This window comes from Helicoverpa zea, chromosome 9 (assembly GCF_022581195.2).
Source record: "Helicoverpa zea isolate HzStark_Cry1AcR chromosome 9, ilHelZeax1.1, whole genome shotgun sequence".
NCBI classification, from domain to species: Eukaryota; Metazoa; Arthropoda; class Insecta; order Lepidoptera; family Noctuidae; genus Helicoverpa; species Helicoverpa zea.
In genome coordinates this window covers 5,377,659-5,391,118 of record NC_061460.1, presented here as the reverse complement: position 1 = coordinate 5,391,118, position 13,460 = coordinate 5,377,659, and the positions used below count along the sequence as shown (strand labels likewise).

The 13,460-nt window shown below is 35.8% G+C and overlaps 3 protein-coding genes across 5 annotated transcripts in view; 1 reads left to right on the top strand and 2 right to left on the bottom strand.

Moving 5' to 3' along the window:
* Positions 1-900: 900 nt before the first annotated feature.
* Positions 901-2,212, bottom strand: LOC124633469 (ATP-sensitive inward rectifier potassium channel 12-like). Its single transcript, XM_047168698.1, has 2 exons — positions 2,015-2,212; positions 901-1,945 (listed from the first exon to the last, which is right to left on the bottom strand). The coding sequence occupies exons 1-2, from the start codon at positions 2,122-2,124 to the stop codon at positions 901-903; spliced, it is 1,155 nt and encodes a 384-aa protein (XP_047024654.1). The 5' UTR covers positions 2,125-2,212.
* Positions 2,213-5,474: 3,262 nt separating this feature from the next.
* The window catches only part of LOC124633134 (G protein-activated inward rectifier potassium channel 3-like), a 41,812-nt gene continuing 33,826 nt past the window's right edge, over positions 5,475-13,460 (top strand). The window contains exon 1 of one of the 2 annotated variants that reach the window (XM_047168245.1): positions 5,475-5,640. The gene's annotated coding sequence lies outside the window, so the exon portion shown is untranslated. The remainder of the gene's footprint in view (positions 5,641-13,460) is intronic. The other variant, XM_047168253.1, reaches the window with a different exon arrangement.
* On the bottom strand, positions 8,447-10,255 carry LOC124633135. 2 transcript variants are annotated; one of them, XM_047168257.1, is made up of 3 exons: positions 10,031-10,255; positions 9,316-9,458; positions 8,447-8,683 (listed from the first exon to the last, which is right to left on the bottom strand). In XM_047168257.1, exons 1-3 carry the CDS (start codon positions 10,164-10,166, stop codon positions 8,585-8,587), a joined length of 378 nt encoding a protein of 125 aa, XP_047024213.1. In that variant the 5' UTR covers positions 10,167-10,255; the 3' UTR covers positions 8,447-8,584. The 2 variants fall into 2 exon arrangements, with proteins under 2 accessions (XP_047024213.1, XP_047024214.1); XM_047168258.1 differs by having other exon boundaries at positions 9,316-9,455.

The window sequence follows — 13,460 nt, the reverse complement described above, 5'->3', positions numbered from 1 at the left end:
TTACAAAAACTTTGCATGTTAATTAAAATGCAAAAAATTATGAGAAAAAGCTGCTCAGCTACAATCTATAAATGGCATGTTTAAAGTTGCATTTGAAAAGAGAGTTTTGAAAGAATATACTGTAAAGTTTATTTTGCATAGGCATGGCGGCGTGAACAGGTAACAATACTCTTAACTCTTTCTTAGTATGAAACAGTATGAAATAGGACGTTGGAGAGTGTGCTGCATCTGGTATTAATTAATCTTTATTTACTCTGATCGTATAAAAAACATTAATTTGTACTTAAATTTGATTGCGAGGTTTTTGTCAACAGTTTCTTCATATACTTAATTAAAGGTATTTTTTATTTGCTATCTACTTTACCGATAAGATGGGAATCACAGAACATATGAATCACCTTGAAGTGTACCTAAAACGTATCTTTCAATTGTTAAGTCTTATCACAGAGCTGACACACCTTAGGTGACAGACTCTTACCTACTGCATAGAAGTGAGAAGGTGTGCGTATTCTACAAGACTATTGAGAGAAAATTTTATATTTCGTAAACAGACTTAACGTCATATTTGTACTGGGGTTTAATATGGATTTATATAGTCGCGTAGATAGTGTTTGTGGTGACTGTGATAAGTGAACAAAAATACATGAGACAATGACTGACTTTATAACAAAATACTTGCAAGAACAACATGAATTAAATACTAAGATGCTTTCGAAATTGGACACTGACTTACAGATCTGTCGGGCTCAGTTATCATTCATGAAAGTTATGCTGACAACAATGCAAAACAAACTGACAGCAATGAGGACAATGCACAATGATCTAATGGAACTCAGACAAATAATTGTATTTTTGAATCCACATCTAGAGAAGCCTGAAAATTTGAAAAGAAAACGCATGTCAAGGAATAATGTAATTTAATTTTCTCAAATTATGTCTATAAAAATCGTGAAGGCGTTCCGCTGAACAAAGCGGTGTATTGATTGAATAAGTTTCGTCGAATTTGGCATAATCTATCACGAAACCTTGTTTATCTTTTCGATATTCAACCATATCGATAAAACGATGACCCCAAAGAATTTCTTGGGTTGTGTAACTTGACTTCACCTGGACTGGTTGCCCAGTTGATTCAATTGTACCTTCGAAGACTACAAGAATTTCCATATCTGCCTTCAATAAATCAGAAGCAGACATTAAATAAAATGGGCTATTTTTGTCTATTGTGTGGACTGCAGATACTGGAAACATAAAAGAAATGTTCTCACTTGAATCCATGGATAAATCTAATTTAATTTGGTCATCCAACACGTCGGTGGCACTACGCCTGATCAAATACGCTTGAACACTGCCAGCTATGATTCTTGACTTCCTAGTGTTTCCAACTCGGAATATCAAACGCAAATTACGATCTCTCTGATTGATGATGGCGTTCTTTGAGAATAAAAGCGTCTGTGCTCGATTCTTTGGCCGCGTTAATTTTGCAAATACAACTCCGACTATGAAAGATTGTGTGATAGTTCCAATTATGCTTTCGATGCACATTGTAAACATTGCTGACGGGCACTCGAGTGTGATGGCTCTGGTTCCGTAGCCGATTGTTGTATGGATTTCAATGCTGAACAGAAATAAAGATGTGAAACCGTAGATTTCCCTGACACAAGGTGACCATTCGGAGGAGTTGCTGACATGTGGCATATGTTCAGGTTCAAGGTCTCCATGCAAGTCGAGGATGACCCACCAAACACCTGTGAATGTTAGCCAAATGATGAGGTACGTGAGGATGCAGTAAAACAGGGTCCACCTCCACTGTGCATTGATGAAAGCCTGAACTATATCGGGGAACACGCGGTATTTGGACTTCTTCCACTTCTCGAAGTTAAACTGGCCGGTTTTGAGCACGACGCGATCAAATTTTCTTCGGCCGGATTTTCTTTTATGACTGTTCCTGCAATGGAACCACAAAAATATTATTTTTTAATATAAAGAAATAAAATAGCGTATCTGTTTTACTTACCTGCAAAATCGACCCTTTTTCTGCAAAGGCATTACCGTCCCATTTTCCACTTGTTCCAAATGGCTCTGGTCAATTCCATTAATGAGTTTATTTTTTTCACTATAATCCATTTTATGTTTTAAATGACGAATAACTTGATATTAATTAGCACTAAATTATGTCATTGTTATGATGTGATTACTCTATGTCTCAACAGTAACTGATATAACAGTTCTTCCGCATAAATACCTTTGCGTATATTTGAATAAAAAGATAAAACACGAGAGATTTTCTCAAGATCGTTATGTAAGACTTTACAGTCAGTAAATTATGACTGTACGTTGTAGGTTTAACCAATTACTCATTGCCTGGTGGATATAGAGAAAGGCGCATAAACGATACAATATTTATTACTTAGTTAAATAACGTTTATTATATCAAATAGTTTACCTAGATATCTGTATTATGTGTGTTAAAAGACATTAACACGTAGTAGTAAAATTAATTTTAGGTATAGGTACTAGACGATCATAAAAGCTATGATGCATGGATACAATTTATTTCAATTTACACTATACCTACATATAGGGCTGCTATCCGTCCGGGTTTCCCCGGATTTGTCCTCGTTTGGAGCCCGTCCGGGGGCCGCCGTCCGGGCGGATTTTGAAGAAGTGTTCGGGGAAAACCCGGACCATTGTGTGAAATTAAAAAAATAATATGAAAATGAGGTCTTGTTTTTTTACTTATTATTTTCGGTCTCGTCCGGGGAAAAAATGCGATTTACGCCAAATGTCCGGGTTTTTTGAATCTATGCCCGGGTTTGGCGAAATTCGAGATGGCAGCTCTACCTACATAGAACATAAATCACTGTATAATATCTAGATACATAATTAGTTTTTTTAGTTGTAGTTTCGCTACTCGTTACTAGATGGCATCGTATTTACTACCCCTTGTCTGGCAAGGAATGGCAAGGAATATCTTACTAAAATTAATTTTATTAAATATTTAATAATATATTAATAATAGCTAACTGTTAATCAAATACTAACATCGGTAATAGTCGATGCTATGGAATATTTATTGGGGTATGTTTATTATAAAACAAATCCCAATATTTTTTTATTAACTTTATCTGAAGGATCAACAAAATGATCGAATGGTCATTCGAATACCTACAGGAAAAATTCAGATGGTTGCGTAAAAATTGCGTAGTGACCTAAGCTGATTTTTCTAATTCCTGGCACTTCCATACCATCTTGATCGTTTTGTCACGGCCGGCAGGATGCAATGTATGGCCCGGACGGAGTGTTGCCAACGTGGAAGCTACTAGGTTTATTGTACTTTTTAATAGAGAGAGTATTTTGATAAATACCACTCAGCAGAACATTTGGAGTGAATTCAAATTTTTCGGAGGAATGAGGATGGACTGTCCATTTAAATTTGAGGCTGTGTATGTAGGTAAATGTCGAAAGTCGTAATCATTTAAATAAAAATCTCCCTCATAATTTAGCTGAAGAAATTACTATTGTTTGGGTATACTTTACTAGTATTATTGTCAGTGACAACGCTAGTTTCACTAGCGCTAGTTTCACTAGCGATTCGCTAGTTTAGTATTAAATCCAGGTAAATATTATCCAGATAAATAGTAGAGTCCAGGTATACAACTTCTCTCTCTCTTAAAAGACTCTTAAAAGATTAGGGTAGAGGTCAGTTTTGCTCCAAGGGTAAGTAGTCCTGGGATCGAGCAGAGCTATAGGTATTGAGTTAGCAACAAAAACATATGTATGTACTCATTTAAAAGTAGGTACCTGAATCAACATCTGGCAACTCCCTCGAGGCGGAAAGAGCAGTGGCCATGACAGACGAAAGAGCAACGCGACACGCGGGGAACGTAATTCGATAATCGTCGTGCTCTTGAACGCTGAGCTGTCATCCATTTGTCATGTTGACTGACTCCGAGCCGAGGATGTTACACGTATTACGAACACTCATCAACGAGATGCTGATTGTTTAGTTCGCACCTGTGAGCATAGAAACGAAGGGGATGCGACAGATGTTGGGAGATTTTAGTAGATTGAAGCAGCAATATTTTTGGCTGAAATCCTGTGGCGACTGGTAGAAGCAAATGGGTTTTGTTTTAGAACCAAATCAAATTATGAAACCAACGAAATATGCAGGAGTAATTCAAGTTAGACTGTCTTGAAAAATTACCGCGTATTTGTTGTTATTTGCAATGTTTACCACTTATCTCTGCTTTTACTTCATCTACAACTTTGTAACGTCTTTTAATCCTACCATCTTGTACGATCTCATGATTTCCTAGACATTATCGGTTGCAGTGACGCGAGCTGCGTCTTGATAGCTCAACAAAGGCATAAGGCAGCCTAGTTGCCTTGGTCGCCAATAGCCTACGCTTTGTTCGCTAATCTGTCTGTAGGTATTTCTGCCAACAGTACTGGCATGACAAAGAATACGAGCAAGGAAGCTTTAGATTACTGCAGTTGCTTTAGTACTGCAATTGTAACCGTCTACTTGGACGTGGATGCAGTTTTTTTTATGAAAGGGCTGAGCGTCTGACTTGTTAAAATATTTTTATTAATATTAGGGCCTGAACTTAGATAAAGAATGAAATAATGAATGCACAGACGACCCAAAAGTCACATAGACACTTTCGCAATTAAAACCTGAATAAGCATCTCATACAAATGATTTCAATTATTCACGAGCTACTTACAAATTGTAGTACATTAATCTTTGATTACGAGACTACTCGAAAAGGCACCAGAACCATTTTATCAAGATCTCGAGACGGTTCCATGAATAGGCATGATAAAGAAGGAGTGGTAGCTCTTCTTTCATTGGCTTTTATGTAAATGATTGACAGACATACAGGCGACAAATGAGACATGTCGTTGACGAGAAATGACGGTAACAATAGGAAGGCTAGGTGCGCCTTGCACAACTTTCTTTTGTCTTTTTCAAGTAGGCGGATAAGTGCATACTACTAGTATTTAGAGTTTGAGTGAATAAACTTAGGTAGATATAAATAACTGCCCAAATGTATACTTATGGCCAAAGCTCTAGGAGAAAACTAAAATAAAAAAGGCAAAACTGAGTTTGCGCTTTAGACACATCCATGTAGATTGTAGTAGGCACAATGTTGGAAACGAGCACGTGGTAGGTGATAAACAGGTAAAATACTGATGAACCATAACAATGATCATCAAAGGTGACTGAAAAGTTTCAAAAGAGAAACGTTCACGAAGGTATTAACGAAATTCATTTTCCTCGTATATTGCATGGCTAGCACCAAGTAATACCATAAAAGGATGCTAGATAAAACAAAACTGGCCATGCAAAATCTTATCTGCATACACTAAAAGCAAACGCAGTCAATTGTTTCCGAACGCGTGGACAGTTAAATAATCGCGGTTCACAATTGGACTAGGTACCAACGAGGTATACATGCTGCTAGCAGGCCAGTTCACGCTCTCCCGGCATTCGAAGCGCACACGCAGAACGTATCAGTGACAACCCTAGCTAAACCCCGCCCCGAAAATATCGATGTTGCCAGCGTATGTGATAGTATTTGTGAAAGTTGCAAGTGTAATGAAAAGCTCTGAAAATGTACCAGTTTAATATGCGCGGTAAGTTTTGAGATGAAGAGACGTAAATGTTTTTGACACTAACGAATATTGGGACATTGGTTTGAGGCTTAAGAAGAACAGTCTTTTAGGGTAGTTAGTGTGTTCTGAGATCGTTGATCACACTGTAGTAATTATTTCTAATGTTAGACATAAAAACTTCTCCATTCTTACTGTTTGACAGGTTTATGGAGATTCGTTGCTGATTAAACACAAGATAAACAAATATGCATTTGTTACTGCTCCTTTTAAATCTGATATTGAGCTTATACTTAGTTCCATTTATTCACCATAGAATTAATTTGAAAATTGCTGTTTTTAACTGGGAATCAAACTTTATAGTAAACCAAATCGAGATAACAACAGGTTTAGCGCCAACGTCACATAAAATTTGTATACAAAGAGGAAATATTATATCAAATGCTGCGCATTTTCAAGGTGATACTCGCATAATATTTTTTATTAAAAGCACGGTTTTGCCGCGAATGCTGTTCGAGTCTCATTTGAATTTCAAATAAACAACGTACAACAATTAAGTATTGAGGTGATTTATCCTATCACAACAGCTGATTCTGGTCAAATAATGATGAACTGTCACATCTTTGGGCATTGTCAAAAAGATTTTACTACCTATGTTTTGTGATACTCAGTCATTCTATTTTGCACGAACATCTTCAATTTTATATAAGACACAAAGGAATCCCAATCAATTAAATCTGCTAATATATTTAAAGCTTATGAGGTAATCTTATCTCATGAACAAAATAGAATGGATTAGCATAATCAAATAATCAATGAACCTGTGTTTTAGCAGTAGATTTACCGACATTTACGTAATTATATTAACAGCTGAGATATTTGGATTGCAAGCAACCTTCATTAGGATCAGGGTCCGTTCTCGTATGTCTGCTAAGTTTTGCATTTGTTTAAACGACAATGTTTTTAATATAAATGTTCGTTTGGAATCACCAGGCCTGTATTCTATGTTGATCTTCTTCAGTAAATTCACGTAAGCATGTTATCAACACGCACAACCAGTATCATTAGGTTTTCTACGATGATGAAAAATAAAACAATAATGCATATACCTACTTAACTTATGTGGAGTCCTTTTATTTGTTAGGGTAAAAAGATGAACTAAGTAATAAGCATGTGATATTGGCACTAAATGACCGATTGGGTATAGTAGACCAGTAGATCTATGCCCATGAATTAGGTATCACCTCTTTTGTCACTTGTATACCATTCAGACCACGTAAGTCGAAGAGAATCACTCAAAAGAAAGTCTGTGTCGAATTCAATTGATTTATATTCGAGTTGAAATAAATGCCAAATGCAGTCGTTTGTACGCTACAAGAGTCTTGTCATGGTGTCCGAAGTAGATTAGGCATAGTAGAATCATATAAGGAACTGTACGTACTGTGGATAAGTTAATTCCTACAATATTAATTCAGCACAATGCACCATCCGTCATCCACATTGAATGACATTATTTATTGATTGCAGTATTTAATTAGAATTTTGGAATTAGAGAAATCCTGGAAAACAAGGGTCGAAGAAAACCATAAAAAGAGAGTAATAACACATTATTTAGTATTTTCTGGTAAATTAGAAAAAAAATTACACCGTTCTTCAAGGAGGCCTTTGCCCTCCTCCTCCATAGAAATCCTGAAAATGATAAATCAGACACATCAGCTCACATTTGGTGTGAGCTGATGTGTCTGATTTATCATTTTCAAAATGTCACTTCTCTGCATTAGCTTAAACAGCTACGTGCTTAACTCAACTCCCACAGCAAATAAAAGTGAACTTGTAAATAATACAGTGACATTAACACAGCGTATGATTAGCGCAAGTAAGTGGAGCATGTAGGTGAGATGTCACACTGAAAAAAGTTTTGAGTAACAAATAACAAACAATTGAGTAACCTGTTACATAAAAATAGTGACTACATAACTATAGTTCTTATTAGACAAATTCAGTTTTGTTATTAGAGATCTGTTATTAGTAGCTCGACAAAAATGATAACTTCTTAACAAATTTATTATTCACGTTGTACCAAAGTGTTCTAGAATAAATAACTTAATATGTGTATTATAAAACAAAAGTGTTATGTAAAAATAGCCACGTTTTATTGTTAGCGCGTACAAATCCGTTTGGTTAAAACTTGATCATGGGTTCAGTTATTAGTAACATCACTATAATATTATTGTAACCAAACTATTTTGTTATTTGTAACTGAACTTTTCGGTTAAAAGTAACATAACTTTTTAGTTAGAGTGACTGCTCCGATCAGCCCGCGAAATTCAAATTTTCTTACGTTTTTTTGAAATTTGCTGGCCAGTGCTAGGTTGTATGTTGATTAAAATATTGTTCGCGATTGTAAGACGTATGTAGTTACAGAACTAATAATCATCAAAAGCATGAGTACAATCCTCCACGTTCTAAAAGGTCTAGCAATGACTTTGACCTTGAAAAAATCTTTTTTGCTAGACCTTTTAGAACTTGGAGGATTGTACTGATGCTTTTGATGTTTATTAGTTCTGTAACTACATACGTCTTACAATCGTGAACAATATTTTAAACAACATACAACCTAGCACTGGCCAGCAAATTGCAAAAAACGTAAGAAAATTTGAATTTCGCGGGCTACCCTGTAGCATCAGCCTGAAGTGTTTTTTTTATTCTTGTAGATTTTCATTTACCTACCTATAAGAAGTTTTAGCAAGATATATCCTTCCCCAAATCTTACCTACTATGGTATTCATTTCGGTTACAAACTTGAGATAGAATAAGAAAAACAAATTTGTTTTTTACAATTATATTTATTTATTAAGTATCAAATCAATTAATTTTAGTAGGAACTTATAATTAATTCAGACAAAGAGCTAGCACACTATACTAGCCAAACCTAGCTACATACACTATAATAGTATTTAAAATTCGATCATTTCCATTTTTCATCAGGTAATGTCTGTACAACTGGCAAATCTTCCACTGTATACAGCATTATTTGGTTGTTTGAGTCCGGAGTAGTATTAGTACACTGAAATATAAAATAATATCCTGATCAAACTCTAACATGGTTTTATATGACGACCACTGTCCGAGACAGTGACAGGGACTGATGGCTGAACATGCCTTCCAAAGCACAGGATAACCTATTGGACAGACAACAACCCTGGATTTGGTTCGGCCTGCATTATCCTAATCAAACTGGGAACAACTTCACAAAATGACTTTCATGCTCTAAGTATTTTCCATGGGATTCAATTCCACAACCTCTGGATCAGGTGCCAAAGCCCCAAACCACTAGACCACAGAGACAGTAATGAAATTAAAAAGTAATCATTACTAACATACATACATGAATTATAACATATATAAATGTTTTTATTAAATATTTTAATGTTAACTAGCAAATGTCACGTGATTTCACCCGTGTAGTTCCCGTTCCCGTACTATGGAGATAAACTATAGCCTATGTTACTCACGGTAAATGTAGCTTTCTAATTATAAAAGGATTTTTGAAATTGGTGCAGTAGTTTTTGAGTTTATTCATTACAAACATACACACACACACACACACACACACAGAAATACAAATCTTTTCGCTTTATAATATTAGTGTAGATTTAAATGACTAATTAAGTATTAATTATTGTTATTATTACTTACAGTGTTCTCAAAAGCATTTGACATTATATTGGTCAAAAGTTTGATTTGTGTCGTCAGCTTAGCCCGGTGTCCAATAATTGGCACTAAGTCTTTCAAGTCAGCCTCTGACAACATTTGGAGAGTCTCCACATCAATGGATTCTTCTGAAATAATATGGATAAGTTTAGTCTTTTTATCTCCGCACTAAGTCAGTTAGTCAGCTTGTTTACTAGTACCACGGGACTTTTCTTAATAAAAATAAGAGTTGGTTGGGAGAGGACAGGCCCTAGGTTATGTAGGTGCGGGGGTCAGTGGTTCATCTTCGGGTGTGGTAGGTAGGCAGTTAATAATATCATACACTAGGAAAGCAAAAGACCTGCATAAATAGTCAAACAATAGCTCATAACAGTCCATTGCTGAACATATATGCGTTCTCCAATACTGCAGAGTACTGTCATAATCTCCATGTTTGGAAGAAAACGCTGCTACCCTGCCGTTTCCTGGCCTACGAAGGTACCTATTAGGCGGTAAACCTTGACATCAGTCGCCTTGTGCGACACCCTGATGTGTAGTAGTATGGTGCTTGCTTTTCTACTTTTCGGAAAAGTAGCACTACGCATCAGAAGAATGCAAAAGTGCATCTAACGGGAAATGCCCTGTTTAAAATAGTGATTTAACGAATGAAACACTACCTATTGTCCTAATTATGTAAGAAATAGAAGTGAAAAACACTCACCCAAAAATTTTGGAATGTAAGCTTCCAATCCCCAAGACCGCAGATAGTCCGAGATCGTTTTCTCTGCCGCCTCGTCTACCGGCGGCGGCTCCATTCTTGAAATCTTCTTGACGTTGCTTGATGATATATGATTCATGCATAAAATCGAAAACGCCGGCTTTCCCGCTCGCCATAGACGATGCACATTGCACAACAGACACACATCCACTACCTAGACCTACACACACTCGCCTCGCAAGTACCTACTCGCAACGCAACACGAGAAGAACAGGTTTCTACAGGTTACTTCCGTGACCGTGTTTGATGCAACCAAAACGTTTTGTTATGCGCAGCATAACTTTATTCACCACCTATTATATTGCTGTATTATTGATAACCAAAAATATTCTAAAACCAACATAATCAATATTAGTTGATCACAGCCAAATTTTTTGTTTATTTTTAGTAACTTTGCAAAACAAATCTCAACAATACTATTTAGCTGGTTACAAACTAATATAGCAGACTTGAAAAACAGCAACTATTCGTTAAAAAAATAGTTTTAGTTGGGTCAACTGTAAAGTCACAAGTGTGTAGAGTATAGCAAAACATATTATGTTGCAAAGTGCCGAAACCGAATTTTGTATTGGATAACATAAAATTTTGTAGCTTATAACCAACTCAAATAACAAAAATATTTTTGTAAAATGTAACAGAAGCAGTTGATCAATACGTAAATGAAATTCGTTTGTCTTTTATCAAGGTTTGGTTATTTGTGAATTAACTCAACTAGTTTTGTAAAATACTTTTTTCAGTGCAGGCACGCGCCGAGCGTCTAACGTTGATTCACGTGGACGTTATTAATTCGTGGGCTGAGCCGGTGCGCTGAACTAGACGTTTGGACAAGTTAACAGTTGCTACTTTATGTTGTGTCATAGTAGTTTGCTCTTTTTGGTTATCTGAAGACAGCTGTAGACAGAAGAACGACGTTATTGTAAATAAAGCTTCATCAATCCTCATTTTACAGATTTATCTATACTAATATTATAAAGAGGAAAACTTTGTTTGTTTGTTTGGTTGTAATGAATAGGCTCAAAAACTACTGGACCGTTTTTAAAAATTCTTACACCATTCGAAAGCTACATTATCCACGAGTAACATAGGCTATATTTTATCCCGGTACGGGCAGTAGTTACCACGGGACGCGGGTAAAACCGCGGGAAAACGGCTAGTAAAGAATAAAGTCTGACTCTTGAGTCTCAAAAATGAAAGCATCAATGTGGTTTCCAACCAAGTCCAGATTTCTCCAAATTTCTTTGCTTGTGTAGTCTCCTCATATTGAATTTCTAAACCGACTATGTTTGGAGACTGGCCTAATCAAATCAGAGATTGGCTAACCCATGCTATCTGTATGACAATTACTTTAATAGAGTTCTGTCCCAATATAGAACTTCCTGGCTGCAAATCGGCCACATCGTTACCTACTGGCAGTTACTATGCTTATTGAGTCTTTCTAAAAGCTACCTACTCGTCTGCTATATATCTGTTTTAGTTAGGGTCTCATAGAAAGATATCACCTGTTTCATAATATACTGGAGTAAAAATTGTGAAGGCAATTATTTGATCATGAAAAATACTCTAAACTAAACTAAGACTTAAATGAAAATCCAATCGTAACCAATCCAACTTCTTTTTTATCAGGAGCTTTCCCAGACATTCCTTTTTTCTAGAGGGAAATCATACGGTTCAACATTCATTTTTGTATGCTCTTAATTTGAAACTTATGAATTATGGTATAACCTCCGATTCCATACAATTTTAAGCATAACCGCTCCAGTGAGAGGGCACACCTGCACCTGTGCGAATATTACGCCTCCATACAACAAGTATCAATCGTTATGAGGTTAATTATTTACTTGCAGACTTAAACAGCCAGTTTTGAAGTTGACGAGAGCCTAACAAATGATGAATGAATGAACGTGGACGTAAAGGCTTGTTCGTTGATTGACGGTCGCTATTTATTAGATTTCATAACGTATGTGATTTAAGCGGCTTTATTTTATGTGACATTTGCGGCTAGCATTAGGATTTATCAAAGTATTAGATTGAATTGTTTTAACAGAGTTAAGAGCTGAGCTAGCTAAATATCTTGACAAAGTAATATGCAAGTTCACCAAAGTACCAGCTATTTTCAATGCAGGAGCAGTTTTTTTTCAATACATATCGCTCTAAAGCGTAACAATTTACCCAAGGCCCTTAACCTACAAAACAAATAAACATCCCATAACTCATAACAATAACGCTTTCTCTTGTCATAGCTGTCATAATTTCCTGTTATTAAATAAAAGATCAGCTGAACGTATAATGGGCGGCACATAGATAATACTCATTATTAGAGCACAATGTACCTGCAATTCGACCATTTATCGTTTGTGGCGTGTGAAGGATTCTGAGTTTAGTTCAACCTATTTTGCCATTACGGACTATTATCGTTAAGTGATACTTATGGAACATTATGCTTAGGTCCTCGTGATGTTTGCACAGTTAGTTCACACAATGACTGGCTGTGCAAAGTCTGTGGGACCTCAAAGCAAACGGATATCGAATATAATGTAGTCCAATATTTGTGAGGTGTGACATTTTTTGGTGATGTGTCAGGAGTGATTCACACTGCAAATAAAAGGGGTGCTAGACAATGCTTTGTTAAATGAATAACAATCTCTTCAATTAGGCAAATAATTTAAGAAAATGAGCGCAATTGTACCTAAAGGTTTTTTGTTCATTCATTATCATCATCATCTCAGCCATAGGACGTCCACTGCTGAACATAGGCCTCCCCCTTAGATCTCCACAGATACCTGTTTTGTTCATTGCTTAGAATAAATTAGGTACGTAATCTATTCAAGAGGTCTCAGAAAAAATTAAAACAGAGTACTTATACAGGGTGTGTCGTTCACAATCACATTAAATCTTATCGCATATACTTTATGATATTCTATGCCGAATTGTAAAAAAAATAACCTAATCCATTCAGTGGTTTAGCCACGGCCACGGGAGTCATTTTTCGTTTTAATAATTTACAACATCATGTGTAAAGGAGAGATAAAGTTAGGGGTATCGAATGTTTTGATCTGTTGATAGCTGTCAGTTTTCAGGGGAGAATTTCAGTTGTTTGTAATGACTGACTTTTACATGGTGTTCTAATTTTCGCACATTTTTATTCTATTTACTTTGTTTGAAAAAAACATTTTTTTATTCTTTGTGTCAATCGACATAATATTAACCAGTATATTAACGCATTTAATTTAATGTGATTGTGAACGACACACCCGATATATGTTACAGCCAAAGTAATAAGTCTGCATATTATACATATTATCTAGCTATTATTAATAATATCTACTCAATTTGGATAAAGTGATAATTGACACAGAATTAATCACATTAACTA

Bases quoted from the DNA above. Each gene is read 5' to 3' on its own strand.
- LOC124633469 (XM_047168698.1), bottom strand. From the start codon at position 2,124: ATGGATTATAGTGAAAAAAATAAACTCATTAATGGAATTGACCAGAGC. The intron at 1,946-2,014 runs GTAAGTAAAACA...GTTCCATTGCAG, and splicing joins AAAAAGGGTCGATTTTGCAG to GAACAGTCATAAAAGAAAAT.
- LOC124633135 (XM_047168257.1), bottom strand. From the start codon at position 10,166: ATGAATCATATATCATCAAGCAACGTCAAGAAGATTTCAAGAATGGAG. The intron at 9,459-10,030 runs GTGAGTGTTTTT...ATATTATTTCAG, and splicing joins TTACATTCCAAAATTTTTGG to AAGAATCCATTGATGTGGAG. The intron at 8,684-9,315 runs GTAAGTAATAAT...TTTATATTTCAG, and splicing joins CAAATGCTTTTGAGAACACT to TGTACTAATACTACTCCGGA.